This window comes from Zootoca vivipara, chromosome 4 (genome assembly GCF_963506605.1).
Source record: "Zootoca vivipara chromosome 4, rZooViv1.1, whole genome shotgun sequence".
Classification (NCBI taxonomy): domain Eukaryota; kingdom Metazoa; phylum Chordata; class Lepidosauria; order Squamata; family Lacertidae; genus Zootoca; species Zootoca vivipara.
In genome coordinates, this window is record NC_083279.1 from 95,972,121 (window position 1) to 95,990,469 (window position 18,349).

General features: G+C 48.5%; 1 protein-coding gene across 2 annotated transcripts in view; it reads right to left on the reverse strand.

Annotated features, from left to right (window-relative positions):
- Positions 1–7,525, reverse strand: part of FCHSD2 (FCH and double SH3 domains 2) — a 140,182-nt gene extending 132,657 nt beyond the window's left edge. The window contains exons 1-2 of one of the 2 annotated variants that reach the window (XM_035116186.2): positions 7,248–7,525; positions 1,962–2,059 (exon numbers count right to left, since the gene is read on the reverse strand). In XM_035116186.2, coding sequence (XP_034972077.1) covers positions 1,962–2,059; positions 7,248–7,268 — 119 coding nt within the window. In that variant the 5' untranslated portion in view covers positions 7,269–7,525. The remainder of the gene's footprint in view (positions 1–1,961; positions 2,060–7,247) is intronic. The other variant, XM_035116187.2, reaches the window with a different exon arrangement.
- Between the last annotated feature and the right edge of the window lie 10,824 nt (positions 7,526–18,349).

The window sequence follows — 18,349 nt, forward strand, 5'->3', positions numbered from 1 at the left end:
GTGCTAGTTATAACACCTGAAGAGGGCAAGGATGGTTGACAAGTATTGGAAGAATATTAGCTGCTGCTGCATCCAGCAGGTCAGAGGTTCCCCAACACTCATACAGTGGTGCCTCGGTTTATGAACACAATTGGTTCCAGAAGTCTGTTCATAAACTGAAGTGTTCATAAACTGAAGCAAACTTTCCCATTGAAAGTAATGGAAAGTGAATTAATCCGTTCCAGATGGGTCCGCGGCGTTCGTAAACCGAAAATTCGTAAACCGAGGTGTTCATAAACCGAGGTTCCACTGTATGCTGGATGGATGGATTTCTTCAACCTGCCAAAGCCTCTTGAAGCAAGCAAAACTGGAAAAGGGCCAGATCCTATGCTGTACGGTCTTGTTATTTCCAAAGAACCTTGAACCTTTGATTGCTATAGTGAAGAGATCAAACTCCAACCACAACAACGGCAGGCCAGCTGCAGATCCTTTTCATAAACTACTGTTAAACTGAAACACTTTGCAGATCAGCACTGGTAAAGAATTCTCTATTACAGATGTCCTCTATGTAGTTGCACCTGTTATCTTCCTCCTTAATCTCGCACTGCAATGCTTCAGAAACTAACATAGAAAAGAACCATTCAGAATGTAAGCCTATGTTATATTTACAAATGCCCAGGTTTTAGGGGCATATTTGAAATTTTGAATGTGAGTTACCCCAATTTAACATATGAGAAATTCTACACTGCCATTCCATGTAAAACGTGGAGGGACCCCCACTCCCCAATAAGGAATCCTGAGAATTTGTTTGCGGGTGGTGGGGTGGCTGCAGTTACATCCCTCATGAAATTATAGACTGACCTGCACAGGTCTTTTGTTTGATAAAGACTGTAAACAATCATTTATATTACAACAGACATATTTGTTTGGGATGGCTCAGTCAGTAGAGTATGAGACTCTTAATCCCAGGTTGCGGGCCCAAGCCCCACCTTGAAGAAAAGATTCTTGCATTGCAGGGGTTGGACTAGGTGACCCTATGATTTCATATTCTAGATATTACAACTTTGCAGTGTCATGTTATAGAAAGTATTGAGAGAAGAGTTCCTGGACTTGCAACCAAGTGCCACAGTCATAAAATGTAATCCCTATAAACAACCTACTCAAATCAACCTGACCATGGTTAACTAAAGTTTTATTTCACCAAGAACGCATACTCACTATTTTTACATACCATATGCTGCTATCTTTCCCATAAAAAGCAAGTTTAACTAGTTAAGAAAATGATCTTCATAGGCTATGGAGCTTTTTAGAAGAATTTCTGTGATACAGAAGTACTGACAGATTACAGGACTTTATCAAGCTGACACTTTCTAATCTCTCATGAACTGCCACCTTTTCTATGTGCTGATATGTAAGGCTAGGTAATCTTTTTGAATTTGCAGTTAGTGAAACACAGTATTCAACATGTCCATCCTAGAAATCAATGGTCTCTAAATGGAGCCATTGATTATTTCTCCAGATGCTTCTCAGATACACATTACTCCCCATAGTTGCTTTGACAATAAAATGCATAAACACTAAGAACAAGAAATTCCTCTTTAAGATCAGGTTATAAACGAATTTTGTACTGATCAACATAAGGACAGTTGCATAAAGGCTGAATTAAGACTTAGGTGAATTACCACTCCCAAACATTTGTAAGGTAAAGCTAGCAAGCATTGGAGAGCTTTCTATAAGAAGAATATCGCCAAAACGACCTGGAATGTTCATGACACATATTTATAACCGCCCCTCTTTCAAACTGAGGAAGTATGCATTGTGTTAGTTCCAGTTATAATTTCCAGCTGTGTCAATGCTTTAAGAGTCTAAAAGCAGGAAATCCAAGAGGAAATTCCATCGTCAGTTCCCGGAGTTTTGTAACCCAAATGTTCTTCCAAAAAGGAGCTCTGAAAGGAATCTGGGAGTGTTTGTTGTAGCCTTACCTCATATCTTCAAGTAAGTCACATTCTGCCTGATGTTTGGCTTGAATTTTTGTCATCTGTTCAGCCTGGATAAGTTTTAGCTCTTGAGTGATTTTCACCTTTAAAAGATAAAAAGACATATAGTGAAAGGTGTAATTTAAAATCTGTTTTATTCTTGTAAAGTTGGTTCTCAATATGCTAAATTTTAGAACATATTATTTCATATTACAAGCTCCATGAACAGTGACATGTTTTTGTTTACTTCTATACACTGCAGTTCTGAACTCTGTAGAATAGGCAGCTTGCGAGATTTGAAGCAAGCAGACCAAATGTTAGTACAGAAAGCACCTCACCATCACTAAGGAAGAGTAGGAGCCACTTCTCTATTGCAGTGAGTTCTGAAGAAGGCAGAAAGGCACATGTTTCTCACACCTTTACCCAAATCCGGTATTACAGAAAACAACCCTCTTTCTTTTTCCAAATCTCTTCTCCCACTCAGCCAAGCTACTATGGAGTTAGAAGCAAAGACAAATAACGGCCAACTAGTGAGCCAACCTAAAAATTATGGATCCCTAATCCACAATATTCTCATTTTATAATTTGACAACGGTAGCAACAAACATGGGCAAGTTTTTAAGTCCATACCATTTGCCGAAGTAAAGTCATTTGCATATCCTATTCTGAATATCTCAAGCTGGCACGATGCAAAAAACTCTGCCTTTGAATGGTATCGCAAGCAAAGTTTTCAGATTACTAAACAGTCAAACAATCGAGAGAACTGAGAGGCTCAAGCCTTGAGCTACTGAGATGTCACCTTGCAGTCAGGTCACATATGAAGTTGGCAAAGAACAAACAAGGAGGGAGAGGGCACTCAGAATTCCAAGGTGCAAAAAAAGCTTACTGAAATGTTCTCAAAATTATTCTTAAAATGCAGATAATGTGAATTACGCGAGTCCTTATTTCTCTCTGTTCTAAACACTATATCGAATTTAAACTTTCATACCTACAGACTCTCACTGCTTTCTGCTACTGCGAGCAATATGTTCACTTCTCTCTAAACAGCCAAGCACGGACCCACTTGCAACAAGAGATTCAGCTCTGTAGTGCTTGAAGCAAGAGTGCAAATACTGAGGAGAAAGAGGTAAAGCACTCCAAAACTCAGGATGTTTAAGAAGAACACCAGAACACAGGATGAGTCTGCTGAACCTGGCCAATGGTCCATCCATTTCAGCATCTTGTTCTCAGGTTAGCTAACAAGATGACTCTGGGAAGCCTGCAAGCTGGATATGGGTTTAGCATCTCTCCCACCTGCGATTCCCAGCAACTGGTATTCAGAGACATATTATCATTATTACTATTACTATTATTAATAGTTAGATTTGTAGAACAGTGCAATTGATGCAACTAAAGTTCACATTGGTTGACTCCATGTAATATCACCCTTTAAATGCAATTATCTCAGTCGAGAGTCCAGCATTCTTAACAGTTTCACTACACTAAATGATGATGTTTTCTGAATATAGCAGTCAAATATACCTTTGTGTCTTAACAATACATCATGTTGAGGTCATGTTTTTTTTCAAGCTGCCGCTTAGCAGCATGACAGGGGTTGGACTGAATCGTTACAGGCATCGCCACAGAAATTCACAAACATTTTTTAAAAGACACAGGCTCAAAGCTTTTAACCCTTTTTGCTTTTAGCATCATGTTGAGCCAGATCATTATATAGAGAAAAAACACAACTCTTCTGAAAGAAAAGAAAAGAACAAAAACAGGGAAACAGACCTTCCCTCAAGCAAAAGCAATCTTCCCAATCTTATCCGCTAGGCAACAGAAATCTCACCTCCCCCTCTTCTGACAATCCCAACCCTGAAAATATTCCCCCAGCAACAAGAATGCCCCAATCCTAGAAAAACACGACTAGGCAAGCTTTTATGCCCAGTTAGCCAAGACTTAGTACTTTTAAACAAACGAAGAAACCAGTCTTCTTTTTTAAACCAAAAAGCTGAACATGTTCGAATTTTATCCAAACAGCACGAAAAATAAATCCATCAAGCACAGCTGCCTTAACCCATGGAATGGAGATAAAATCCCCTTGTGAAATTGAAATACAGTGCACAATGCATAAACTTGCATGCAATATAAACAGAGTGGAAACTAGAATGGCCTTTAACATAAACTCTGCTTCCTGGCCAAGTCCACCCTCAAAACAACAGAGAGGGGCAGAGCAAAGCATCCTTCTTCCATCCCCCAAATGTAACAAGCTATCTAGATGCCCTGAGGAGTTCAGGCTTTTTGTTTTACACAGTTCAAACACACACACACACACACACACTCCAATCTATTCAGTTGCATCCAAGTTCCATTTTAAACACACCTATATATGCAGCTCTTTACAAAGTTCTAGTAAACAGGCCCTGAGATCTCAAGGGTAATGTCCTCAACTCTTACAGCACTATTGTTGTTGTTTAGACGTTTAGTCGTGTCCGACTCTTTGTGACCCCATGGACCAGAGCACCCCATGGACTACAGCGCGCCAGGCACTCCTGTCTTCCACTGCCTCCCGCAGTTTGGTCAGACTCGTGTTGGTAGCTTCGAGAACACTGTCCAACCATCTCTGCCGTCCCCTTCTCCTTGTGCCCTATACCCTCACTACAGAACTATACCCCACTCCTAACACTACCAAAAGCATTATTTGAATTCTTTTTTTTATCCCCAACCATGTGCATCACATGGAAACATGCTGTCTGATAATACTAGGACCCAGGGCTTTCCAATTAAGCTGGTTATCAAGATTCAGGACATACAACATGAAGTACTTCTTCACAGTGCATCTGAAGAAGTGTGCATGCACACGAAAGCTCATACCTATGACAAACTTAGTTGGTTTCTAAGGTGCTACTGGAAGGATTTTTTTATTTTGTTTTGACTACTTCTTCACAGTGTGCATAGTTCTGTGAAAACAGAATGCTGGACTAGATTGGGTCTTGGGTCTGATCCATCCAGGCTCCTAAGTTCTTGAGACTTACTCATTCCCCCTTTTATATCACAAATGGTTAACTCCACCCACCCTCATCCGTGTCCCGTAGACTGAATTGCTATTAATAGTCCTTCCATAACTCACTGCCCAAGTTCTCAAAGTGATTATCCCCACCACTGGGTGTCAAGACCAGAGATGCTGCAACAGCCCCACAATCTACAACCCTCTCTTATTTCTTTAGAGGCTTTAGCATGGTGCTGTCCTGACCTACCAGAACTCTTGAATCATATGACTGCAATGCAAACAGCTGACCAACCTCCTAATGTAGTCAAAGTCAACTTTAGGACACCTGACACCACAATGATTCTTTATTCTCTAATGCTGTCATCCACACCCAGTTCCTCTTTTCCCCGCCACCACAAAGTCACCAAACTTTGCTACTGCATCCCATATCCCTAAGGAGCTTGCCTCGGTATCCTGCTAGTCTATTTGGCACTGTACATATGCACTCAGATGAACAGCAGCTGTCCAAGGTCTTTTGCATGCCTCCTGGCCAATTACCTGCAAGGAAACTTCTGAGGCCTTGTACATGCAATGAAGGTGCTTTACAATGGGGCTACAACCCCTGTTTAGCATCCACTGCACAGATTTTTGTGGCTCGGTCTGTGTGATCCCACGTGACCCTACCCTAAAACAGAAGCAGCTTTCCAATCTCACAGCACTCACAGCAAATCAAGCATCCATACAGCTATTTTGATCAGGACCTTAGTCCTCTTATACCAGAATCCTACCTTCCATTCTCCCTGCTCTCTGCAGTGCAGATCATTCCTATTTAACCCAGCCTGTTTCCAACTTCCTACGACAGCTAGCATCCACCAGAAATTGCACTTAGCCCCATATCTAACCAAGGCAGGCCATCTGCCCCCCTTACAAGCAACCTGACCCCCCAAGACATTCACCAAACAGACCAAATCGCCATAGCTCACCACCACAGCCTTCTGACACTTTTGATGCTAACATGTCTCCCTATCATATTCTGCCACTACCACTACAGTTCTCGACGCAGCTATTTTCTCCACCTCTTCAGCACCTCACAACTGCTTGTTGCCTGTACTGAGTTCTCTCGCTGTTACAACCATCCCAATTACACACCGCCCTCCGTCAACTCTGCTGCAAAGCATATGGCACTGCTGCAAAGCCCCGTGCCCCCTTCACTGTGCCAACGGCCCCTTACTTTTAGGTAGCCTGCATGGCACTAACCCACCCGACACTCAACACACCCCAAAAACTCAGTACTGTGTGTCAAAAGCACCCTTAGGCCTCACTAACTCCATGCCCCAGGGCAACCTGCTACTGCAATCTGAATCCAACCTCCAAAACGCCTAGTGTATGTTGTCCCACAGGCACAGCTACCTACCTTCCACCAGTACCCCTTTGGTCCACAGTAATATATCTAGCAACCACTGCTCATGTTCACGAGTTGCACTGTACACTGCCCCTCCCCCTAAAAAAAAGCCTCAATCCATGGAAAGAGACCCAACCACATGCCTGCCTTCTGCAACTCCCTGCCCTATGCCACAAGCAACTATGCAGCCCAAGCAGACACACAAGAAGCACCTTTGCAACCCTCCTTTCCTGTTCCCCCAAGATCCCACCAACCCACCCACCCCGCAAAAAAAAGAAAGCCTATGTGGCTTTGCCCTCCGGCCTGCAACACCAAGCATCCCTTCCACCTGCATCCCGATTCATAGGCTCTTGCAGCCTGCCTGACAGCCAGTTGCGCCCCCCCCAATCACACCTCTCTCCATGCTGCCCCCTCCACACCCACACCCCCACAGAGCCAACCCTACCATGCCCCGCATCCTGAATCCAGTTGCAGAGGCAACCTCTGCAGCCCCTGCTGCGGGAGTGTGCCACCCCCCACCCCCCAAATGCAACACATTTATAACACAGACATGCAGACACATACACACCCTCCCAAAATCCAAATCACAATCCCTCCCTCCCCCCCTCACGGGGCCTTCAACGACCCTCTCCTCCACCCCCTTCCACGCTAAACCTCTATAAAGCACGGGCCACCCCCCTCATTCGCTCCCCTTTCCCTCCCCACACATCATTACGCACCCCCACTCTTTTTGCAACCAAGGCTGTCTTTCTCTCTGCATCCCCCACCTCAATTCAGAGCCCCCCCTCCCTCAATTCAGCCTGCCCCCCCCCCAACGCCTGTGAGGGGGTAGCACCTCTCCTCCTTCCTCCCCCGCCCTACCCCCCCCCCCGTTTTCGCACGGCCGGCCCCTCCAACTCCACCCCCCCTTCCTCTTCCTCACCTTCCTCGGCGGGGGCTGCATGGCGGAGGCGGCGGCGCTGCCGCTCTCGGCCTCCACATCAATCCCTTCCCCGCCCCAAACGGCGGCGGCGGCGGCGGCTCTGCTGAGGGGAGCTGGAGGGGGAGGGGAGCAGGCAACGGTCGGCTCCGAGGAGGCGGAGGAGAGGCGACGGAGGAGGAGGAGGAGGAAGAAGAAGAAGAGGCGAAGCCGGCCCAGCTCGGTCCCCGGCGCGTCTCGCTCTCTCTGCGGCAGAGGCAGAAAGCGAGAGAGGGAGAGAGGGAGCTGCGGGGTGGGCGTGGCCAGGGCGGAGAGAGGGAGAGAGCGGTGGGCGTGGCTACGGCACGGGGTGGGTGGGAGAAAGAAAAGGGGGCGCGGCTTTCGGCCCTCCGGTTTCCGCGCCGCCGTCGCCGCCGCCTTTCAGGGCCGAAGGGAAGGAGCCGAGCGTCTGTGCCTCTCGGGCGAGAGGGGGGGGAGGAGCTTGGCGCGCGAAAGAGAAAGGCAGAAAGACCTCGCGTCGGGGGCGCGCGCGGGAGACGCACGAGAAGGCGAGGTTATAAAAGGCGGCGCCGGCGCCGGGGTTTTTTTCACTGGCACTGCAGCCCAGCTAACGGAGTGCGCCCGCCCGCGCGCCTCCCTCCCGTGTGGGCCTGAGGGGAGCGAGTAATGGGTGGCTGCGGGTTGGGTGTGTGGTGGGGAGGAAAAGAGAGATTTGTTGGGGAAGAAAAGGCGAGGAGCGGGATACGGATTCCTGCAGCGTCGTGAGGAGATGAGAGTACTGTGAGGGGAGGAAAGCGGCAGGAGGAGGAGGCGACCTGACAGGCGGACATTGAGGCGCGCGCGCCCGCCCGCCCGCCCGCCCGCCTCACTGAGGGGAAGAAAAAAAGGATTTTTTGGGGGGGGGAGTGGCTTCTTCGCGCGTGTCGGTGTGACAGAGGCGGGGCCGGCTTTTAAGCGCCTCGCACGTGTGAAGGGGGACCCGCCGCGCTTCACATCCGTGACAACGGGCTCGTGGAAATAAAAAGAACGCGATTGCTTTCCGTCTCCGTTTCATTCTCTCGTTCCCAAAAGGGGGTGTCTTTCTAAGCCAGCCCCGCATCCCGCCGATTCAGACGACCACCTAAACTCGGGGAGAGAGAGGGGCGGGAGAAACGGGAGAGTCTTGAGGGGAGTGGTTTAAGCAGGGCGCTCGCGCTCTGATTTGACTGACAGGCGGGGGAGGGAGCCGCCTTCGCGCTGGAACGCGCGCGCCGGCGCTGCCCCGCCTCCCTATTGGCTGGCGCGTGCGAGCGTGCTTAAATAGGGAGAGCCGGCTTAGCTGCTGCTGCCCCCTAACGGAAAGACGCCGAGAATGCAGCGAGTCGTGGAGGCGCAAGCGAGATACATTTGCAGATCCTATCTACTGTATACACGTCACGTCACGTGTGGTCGGATTGGGGTCCCCGCTGCTGGAGCTTGCGTGCAATCGCCTGGGAATTCGGTCATCGGGTGCGTGGTTGCAGGGTAGTAAGCCTCGATGCATTCATGGCAAGCAATCGATCACATCACGGTGCACAGACACCTATTTGAATGGCAGTGTCCACCAACTTTTGGGGGGCAGCCCTCTCAAATATTTTAGGGGGGGTGTCCGCAAGGATCTTGGCCCCTAGGAGCTGGCTCCTATACGGGGGACTTAACCATTCCACTTCTTCTTGTTGTTCCTGACCCCATGGACCAGAGCACGTCAGGCACTCCTGTCTTCCACTGCCTCCCGCAGTTTGGTCAGACTCATGATGGTAGCTTCCAGAACACTGTTCAACCATCTCGTCCTCTGTCGTCCCCTTCTCCTTCTTTCCCAACATCAGGGTCTTTTCCAGGGAATCTTCTCATGAGGTGGCCAAAGTATTGGAGCCTCAGCTTCAGGATCTGTCCAGGGCTGATTTCCTTAAGAATGGATAGGTAATCCAGTTCTTGCAAAGTACTAATCATAAGTGGCTATTCCAACCTTAATGGTATCCAGGTGGCACTGTGGTCTAAACCACTGAGCCTCTTGGGCTTCCCGATCGGAAGGTCGGCGGTTTGAATCCCCGCCATGGGGTGAGCTCCCATTGCTCGGTCCCAACTCCTGCCAACCTAGCAGTTCGAAAACATGTCAAAGTGCAAGTAGATAAATAGGTACTGCTCCGGCGGGAAGATAAACGGTGTTTCTGTGTGCTGCTCTGGTTTCGCCAGAAGCGGTTTAAAAATGTGCTGGACACATGACCCAAAAAAACTGTCTGCGGACAAACGTTGGCTCCCTCGGCCAGTAAAGCAAGATGAGCGCTGCACACTCAAAGTTGTTCGTGACTGGACTTAACTGTCAGGGGTCCTTTACCTTTTATTCTAAGGTTGTCAGATTTTTTTCAATGAATCCGGGGAGACAATAAATAAATTTTTAAAAAGAGCGAGAGAGGGGAATAAGGTTATTTAAAAAATAAAGAAGTAATATCTTCTCTTCTGTGGTCTTCTCTGTTGCGCGGTGTTCCTCTGGGTGCCGACCTTTCTTGGGGTGCTAGCCATGCTTCCCCTCTCCCTCCTTGCACTGTGATTCCCTACAGGCTTACTCGGGAGTAAGCGTTAGCAGAAACCCCCTGCTGCTGCCCTGCCTGCCTGTCTGGGCATCTCCTGCTCAGGAATGGTCTGGCGGCTGCCCATCCACGGCGTGGCATGCCCAGTCAGTGGGTCCTGGCCAGAGCCAGCAACGAGCAAGCGGGAGGAGGCGTGCTTGGGCCGGATCAGCTCATCTCCTCACCTCTTGTCCGCAATGGCCAAAGACGAGCTGGCCAACAGGCTGAGCTGCCACTTGCAAGTTGAGTAGCACAATGGTGAAGCCGAGCAGCAGCCACAGCTGCCCAGGCACCACCCGGAGGCCGAGCTGCCGGTCTTGGACAGTGGCGTCGATGGCGAGCTGAGCACCAAGTCACAGCGGCACACCGAGCTCAACGACCCAGCACAGCTCTTGCCCAGTGGTGGCGCCCAGCACCACATCTCCACCCCCTACACTGAGTCCCCCGCCACTGTCTTGTGCACAACACATCATATGGGGACTTCCAGCAAGGCAAAATGGCAAGCGCCACGGCAGTGGGCAGCTCCTGAAGCCAGCCAGAGCCAGTTGTGCTACCAGGCTGGCTCCAGGCTGCTGAGGCTGCCGCTGCCGCTGCCACATTTCCCGGGGACATTATATGAAATCTGGGGACATTCTGGGGATGGAATTTGCTGGGGACAAATTTGCAAATCCTGGGACTGTCCCCGGGAAACGGGGACATCTGGTAACCCTATTTTATTCCAACCTTGCCTAACAAAACCAGATCTTTTATCATCTTGGTCTCTTTGCCAGCCTCCCCACTAGGGGGCATATGTTGCCAAGGTTATTTCTTTGGTTTCGTAGTCATAATTCCTAGCTGTCAGAATTTCCCACCGTGTCTTCCCCCCCCTCTTTACAGCAAAACAAAAACAAGTGTATTTGTGTATTTCTGCCCGTCATTGCCCACAGTGGCTTGTAGACTTCTGTTTGGCAGCCTTTTAGAGAATCTTTTGTTGATCACCAGCTAATGATAAAATACAATAAGAAGCATTGAGTTCTCAGTTGCCTGCTGGCAAAGCTGTGAAGAGCAACTCCATAAGATAATGGACTCAACAGATCAATTGATGGTTTTGTACACAAGCCCTTAAAGCAAACCCTGGCTGGATAGGGCAACTTGTTCCTTAGGAGTGGGAAGATGGATAAAGAACATGCTGTTTCCTCCAAAAAGCTGCTACAGTCCAGTGGAAAATGGCGGAGGCGAAAATGGACCTGGTTTCAGGTCTCATCTCTGCTGCTTGAGGTCCAGTGCCCTCCTCTTTTATCTGCAAAATGGGAATGTGATGAAGAAGTAGAATTACAACTCTGATTAAATTAACACACCACACATAAAACAACTTTGGAACAGTAATCCTTGAACAAAAAGTTAGAGGCCTCCTCTAAACTTTGTTGTTGTTGTTTAGTCGTGTCCGACTCTTCGTGGACCAGAGCACGCCAGGCACTCCTGTCTTGCACTGCCTCCTGCAGTTTGGTCAGACTCATGTTCGTAGCTTCGAGAACACTGTCCAACCATCTCGTCCTCTGTCGTCCCCTTCTCCTTGTGCCCTCAATCTTTCCCAACATCAGGGTATTTTCCAGGGAGTCTTCTCTTCTCATGAGGTGGCCAAAGTATTGGAGCCTCAGCTTCACGATCTGTCCTTCCAGTGAGCACTCAGGGCTGATTTCCTTAAGAATGGATAGGTTTGATCTTCTTGCAGTCCATGGGACTCTCAAGAGTCTCCTCCAGCACCACAATTCAAAAGCATCAATTCTTCGGCGATCAGCCTTCTTTATGGTCCAGCTCTCACTTCCATACATCACTACTGGGAAAACCATAGCTTTAACTATACGGACCTTTGTAGGCAAGGTGATGTCTCTGCTTTTTAAGATGCTGTCTAGGTTTGTCATTGCTTTTCTCCCAAGAAGCAGGCGTCTTTTAATTTCGTGACTGCTGTCACCATCTGCAGTGATCAAGGAGCCCAAGAAAGTAAAATCTCTCACAGCCTCCATTTCTTCCCCTTCTATTTGCCAGGAGGTGATGGGACCAGTGGCCATGATCTTGGTATTTTTGATGTTGAGGTTTTTTTGATGTTGCGCTCTCCTCTTTCACCCTCATTAAAAGGTTCTTTAATTCCTCCTCACTTTCTGCCATCAAGGTTGTGTCATCTGCATATCTGAGGTTGTTGATATTTCTAAACTAGTAGTTATTTTTCTTTGCCGTGATTCTCCCTGCGCAGTAGGCTACATTCCAGCTCTGCAAAGGCAGGGATTTCTACCAGGGCCACTCTGCAACGTTTTGGCACTGTAGGCAAAACTTCCTGAGGCCCCTGACTCATTCCTGTGCCTGCCGTTGCACCCGCCTTGCCGCCAGCCCCATCACCACAGCTGTACCCTCGCCTCCAGCTGCACCCACCAGGCTGCCATGGCACAGCAACACTGTCGGCACAGTTTTGTATGCAAAATGGTCGTATTTTCAGTCACTTCCAGTGTGACAAGCGAACCTCTTACCGTACTTAGTGAAGCTTCCAGAAGGAGGGGCAGACTTTGCTCCCCTCACCTGGCTGGAGCAGAAGAACGGGTCAGAAGCTAGACTGGTTGGATGTCGTCTGGAGTTGAGAAGACACTGGAGCTGAGCCCCTCTAGATGAGTGGGGATTTTTTTTTTTGCAGGGGGAGAGTCTGCAACATGTCACCCGTTGCATGAATGGTGGATTTCTACTGGTCAGTCCACGCACCATTCCTCTTTATTAGTTCTGCGATCCACCCCCAGTGTTTTTTTCTATTTGGAGGGGCACTCTTACGCTAGAACAAAACAGAAACCGTGTGTGTGTGTGTGTGTGTGTAAACGGCGTAGGGAACTGGGTATGTTTAGCCTGGAGAAGAGAAGGTTAAGTGGGTGATATGATAGCCATGTTCAAATATATAAAAGAATGTCATATAGACGAGGGTGAAAGGTTGTTTTCTGCTGCTCCAGAGAAGCGGACACGGAGCAATGGATTCAAACTACAAGAAAGAAGATTCCACCTAAAAATTAGGAAGAACTTCCTGACAGTAAGAGCTGTTCGACAGTGGGATTTGCTGCCAAGAAGTGTGGTAGAGTCTCCTTCTTTGGAGGTCTTTAAGCAGAGGCTTGACAGACATATGTCAAGAATGCTTTGATGGTGTTTCCTGCTTGGCAGGGGGTTGGACTGGATGGCCTTTGTGGTCTCTTCCAACTCTATGATTCTAAACCAGGGCAGTTGTGTTTTGAGAAGTTGCAGGATTCAGCAGGAAGCTATAGGATGTGCAATGGTCAGGAGCCTGTCCGCCCTGAGATGTTTGCAGATGTGGCGTTGAAAGCGGGATCACATATAACCGGCTCCTGGACCATCAGGAGTGTAAATCCTCATGAATGCACAATAAAAGGGGTATCTGGCGGGACCCAGAGTCTCTTTAAATCAGGCACCCCCAAACTGCAGCCCTCCAGATGTTTTGGCCTACAACTCCCATGATCCCTAGCTAACAGGACCAGTGGTTGGGAAAGATGGGAATTGTAGTCCAAAACATCTGGAGGGACGAAGTTTGGGGGGTGCCTGCTTTAAATCATCATTTTTGAAAGATTTTACTGTTTCAAATTGCTGACTTGATCTAAGGCAGCTTCCTGTGCTCCTAGAATGGGCTCAAATAGAGGAGGACTCGCATTGGGGGAGGTGCGCCCTCGACAGCTTCAAGAAAAATGCAGAGAGCAAAACCAACCCCCGTCTATGGCATTTACTGACTTGACTAAGGCCTTCGACGCTGTAAATCGTAATGCCCTGTGGACTGTCCTGGAAATTAGCTGCCCAGATAAATTTGTGAACATCATTCGGCTCCTCCATGATAATATGACAGCAACAATCACAGATAAGAATGGCTCTCAAAGTGAACCATTCACAGTGGGATCGGGTGTTAAACAGGGTTGTGCTATTGCCCCAACTCTATTCGTTATTTTCATTTGGGAAACACTTATTTCATTCATTATTTTCAATTGGGAAACACTTGGCTGCGAGCGCTGCAATTGGAGAACGGCGTTTAACAAAGGTGTCATGGGCTTTGAAGACGCTCAAACTCAAGACGCAAGGGAGAAACGCGCTAAGAGGAAGGCACGCTTGGCAAATCCACACCGTGATCAACTCCCACCCGGAAACCAATGTCCCCACTGTGGAAGGACGTGTGGATCCAGAATTGGCCTCCACTTACGGACTCATTGTTAAAACCGTGTTTATGGAAGATAATCTTACTTGGCTACGAGTGATCACCAAAGAAGAAGGAAGAAGAAGCACAAAAATATGCCCCTTTGAACCCCTTGGAGCAAAGGTGCGATGATGACGATGATGACGATGATTTGAGTATTCTGCCGAAACCATGGTTTGCTGTTTTGTACAAGCTACTCCACATCCCCCCCACAAGCTCTTTCCTTCTTGTTTTGGTTCTCGCCACACGAGGGAGAACTGCTCCCACAAACCAAAGGCCAGGAAGGTAGATTTCAGAAGTTTAAAATGAAATCGTATTTAAGGAGCACTGATTGGTAAAGTGTCGAACATTACGGATTGAACACCGCTGCAAACTTAGGCAGCTGTTCAACAGGCAAGCATCCATCAGGTGAAATCATAGCTGCCCGTTCATATCCATGGCAGGACAATCTGCACCTTTGGGATGGCTTCCCGTCACACGATCCCTATCCGGTGTTGTTGTTTTTTAAGTAAAGGGAGAGACCATCATGTCAGCTGGACGCAGAAAGACTGAAGTGGTCGCATAGCCATTCTGCCGCATTCCTCAGCGCTGTGGTTTGGGTTGTTGCTCCCATTTTACATAGAGGAAACTGAGGCTGAGAAGAAGAAAAACCTGGCTGCGGTTCCTGAAAAAGGTATGTTTCAGGGTTCTTGGGTACAATCTGGGCAACCTTCCCAGGCTGATGAACCCCCAACCCTAACACTCCATAGACCATAATTGCAGAAACCGCATTTGCCGGCATGCGATGGAATCTCCCCCGAAAATAGTACAGTGGTACCTCTGGTTAAGAACTTAATTCGTTCTGGAGGTCCATTCTTAACCTGAAACTGTTCTTAACCTGAGGTACCACTTTAGCTAATGGGGCCTCCTGCTGCTGCCGTGCCGCCAGAGCACGATTTCTGTTCTCATCCTGAAGCAAAGTTCTTAACCCGAGGTACTTTTTCTGGGTTAGCAGAGTCTGTAACCTGAAGCGTTTGTAACCTGAAGCATTTGTAACAGCCTGGAAAGCCCCTCTTTGTTCTTTATTATTATTTCAAGCCTGCCTGGGTGCAACAATTCCGTTCATGCGTCCTGCTAGCTTGGCTGTTAACTCTGACTCATAATATTTATGTTCCTTGGGTGTTGGTAGTGGGATTAGTCTCCATGGGAAACATCTGGCAGGTGCCAGGCCTAGATCTCTTATGGGTTTTTAAATGTTTGGCTTGGGAGAGATAGACCCGCAGACGGAAAACGAAAACGGAATCCTAGATCAAGTAGACTTATCTCCTTGGTTCACCTCCTTGGTTCTCTGGGAGCCAGTGTGGTGTAGTGGTTAAGAGCGGTAGTCTCGTAATCTGGGGAACTGGGTTCGCGTCTCGGCTCCTCCACATGCAGCTGCTGGGTGACCTTGGGCTAGTCACACTTCTCTGAAGTCTCTCAGCCCCACTCACCTCACAGAGTGTTTGTTGTGGGGGAGGAAGGGAAAGGAGAATGTTAGCCGCTTTGAGACTCCTTCGAGTAGTGATAAAGCGGGATATCAAATCCAAACTCCCCTTCTTCTCTCTGACTTTGACATCCTGCCTTTGAAGGCTCCCTGGCATTTGCATGGCCACTCTTGAGGGTTGAAAGAGAAAGTTTGCATTTAAAAGGCGAACCTACCAAATCAACACTTTCTCAAACAAAATGAGAACAGGCAGGTAGCTGTCCTGCGAAATCTGCATTTTTCAGAAATTCAGTTCCCCACCCAAGGCAGGTAGCTTTCTTGTGAAATTTGCATTTTTCAGAAATTCAGTTCCCCAATGCATATGCTAAAGTAAAGTGTGCATAAAAGGTAAAGGTAAAGGACCCCTGACAGTTAAGTCCAGTCACAAACGACTCTGGGGTTGTGGCGCTCATCTTGCTTTACAAGCCGAGGGAGCCGGCGTTTGTCCGCAGACAGTTTTTCCGGGTCATATGGCCAGCATGACTAAGCTGCTTCTGGCGCAACGGAACACTGAAACCAGAGCAGCGCATGGAAACGCCGTTTACCTTCCCGCCGGAAGGAAGGCAATACCTATTTACTTGCACTTTTGGGCGTGCTTTCCAACTGCTAGGTGGGCAGGAGCTGGGACCGAGCAATGGGAGCTCACCCCGTCGCGGGGATTTGAACCGCCGATCTTCTGACTGGCAAGCCCAAGATGCTCAGTGGTTTAGACCACAGTGCCACCCGCGTCCCCCCAAAAAAGTGTGCATAGAAATTGTCAGAGGGTCGTCGTGGCTACTCTAGAGTAACTCCGCCTGAGTCCAGTTTGTCTTCAAAAATGTTTATTGTGCTTCTGTATTTATTTACAGTGTAGAGACAGCTTAAAACATGACCTCTCATCCCGAATCAGAATCCGGCAATGGCGTACGTCTGTTCCTATGCCAGCAAAGTAGTCTGGGCACCCCGAAACGCCACCCCCTTGACCTGCATTGCGGCGTGCTCCTTAATTCTTGCGCCGGAAGGAGTGATGCCCTTTCAGCTTCCTCCCTAAGCGGTCAGTGCCCTGGCTCTGCAACATCCCTGAGCATCTGCCTGCATCCCTCTGCCCTCGAGCTTTCCCATTGTTCTTCCCTCTGATTTCTCTGCTCCTCCGAGGCTCTCTCTCCCCCCCCCCCTCTGGCTGCTTCAGAACCACTGGTGCTCTCTGTACTTGACGAGGTGGACGTCAGGATGATGGGGGCTGGCTCCCTGTAGGGAATCACCCTTACAGAAATGCATACCTTAGTGAAAATATCATGCAAAAATGCAATATATGTGGGGAAATTGCATTGAAAAAATACGTTATCTTGAAGAAAATCTGCACTAAGTTGCTGACAAATCTTCATGAAAATTTGTCAGTGAGAATGTGAGAGATTGATTGTTGACAACCTCTCTGTCTCTCTCTTCTGGTCCTTCCAGACCAGAATACCTCACAGAACTACAGTTCCCAGCACCCTTAACAAACTACAGCTCCCAGGCTTCTTTAGGGGACTTGTGTGCTTTAAATGTTTGGTGTGTTCCTAATAGTTTAAATATGGTTGTGTACACCAGCCCCACCATCCATGGAGGTTACGGCTGTCAATCACTTCTGAGCCAGGATGGCTCTGCTCTGGCTCCACAGTCCGAGGCAGCAATGCTTCTCAATACTGTACCAGTTGCTGGAAACTGCAGGAGGGGAGAGGGCTCTGGGGCTCAGATCCTGCTTGCAGGCTCTTCTTACAGGAACTGCCAGTGGGCAATGAGTGTGCTTCCCAAAGGCATCTGGCTGGCCACTGTGACGACAGGACGATGGACCAGGTGGGCTATTCTGACATTATTAAAAGACCTGCAGAAGAAGGCTGAAATACTTCTTTGGCAGCTGTGAGATTTGAGCCACCTTCCACCCTGATCTCTGCTCAGGGTCGTACCCAGGATCAAAACTGGGGGGAGGGGGGCAAGAGAGGGGAAGAGAGAGGGAAGGAAGGATTTTGGACTGCTTCCCCCCCCCCAAACGTTCCTGTCGCTGGCTGCAGCCGCGGAGGGGGCGGAAACAGCCCGATTTCCACAAAACCAGTCAGTAAAATCACAAAATGGTCAGTAAAATACGGTAAAAAAAATTTGCTTCGGGGGGCAGCTGCCCCCTGCCCCTCACTAGGTACGCCCATGTCTCTGCTCGCTCTGAATCTCTGAGCCGCTCCATCACAACGACCCTCTCGGTTTTCAGATTACGCCAGCAATAAAATTGCTTGCATAATAAGGCACCCTGGCCAGGATGCAGAGGACTGTGAAATTTGTTCCGAGGGCCCAAAGATCGCAAGGAACTTGTTCGTCTTGCATCTACCTTTCCCCATGCGAGATGGCGTACTCTTGCTCTCTGAAAGCTCACAGATGAAAATATACTGGCATGCTCCTATTGTCTGTGAGCTCGGAGACTGAGGGTCACCACCAACTGTCACCACGTTCTTCTTACCCGTTCCTACAGGCTCTTTCTTGCTGCGTAATGATGCATCTGTTTGGTGTGAGACACCCTGCCTTGATTTAAGAGCCGAGAGGGTGTTGCTGCTTCCAGTTAAAAATACACTAGACGGTGTAATCGCCATGCAATATGTTTTCAGCACGCAGTTCACAATATGTCATGGGTGGCTGCGGTGCGTGAAGTGGCAGGCTGTGGCGTGCAATTATGGCAGCTGTGTGCTGGCGGGGAGATGCCGCCATCCCTCACTCAGATACAGAACTTCCAGAGAAAGTTTGAAAGGCACGCAAAGCATGCATTTAAAGCACATCTCCTCCCCACGAGAAAAAGAATTCTGGAAATTGT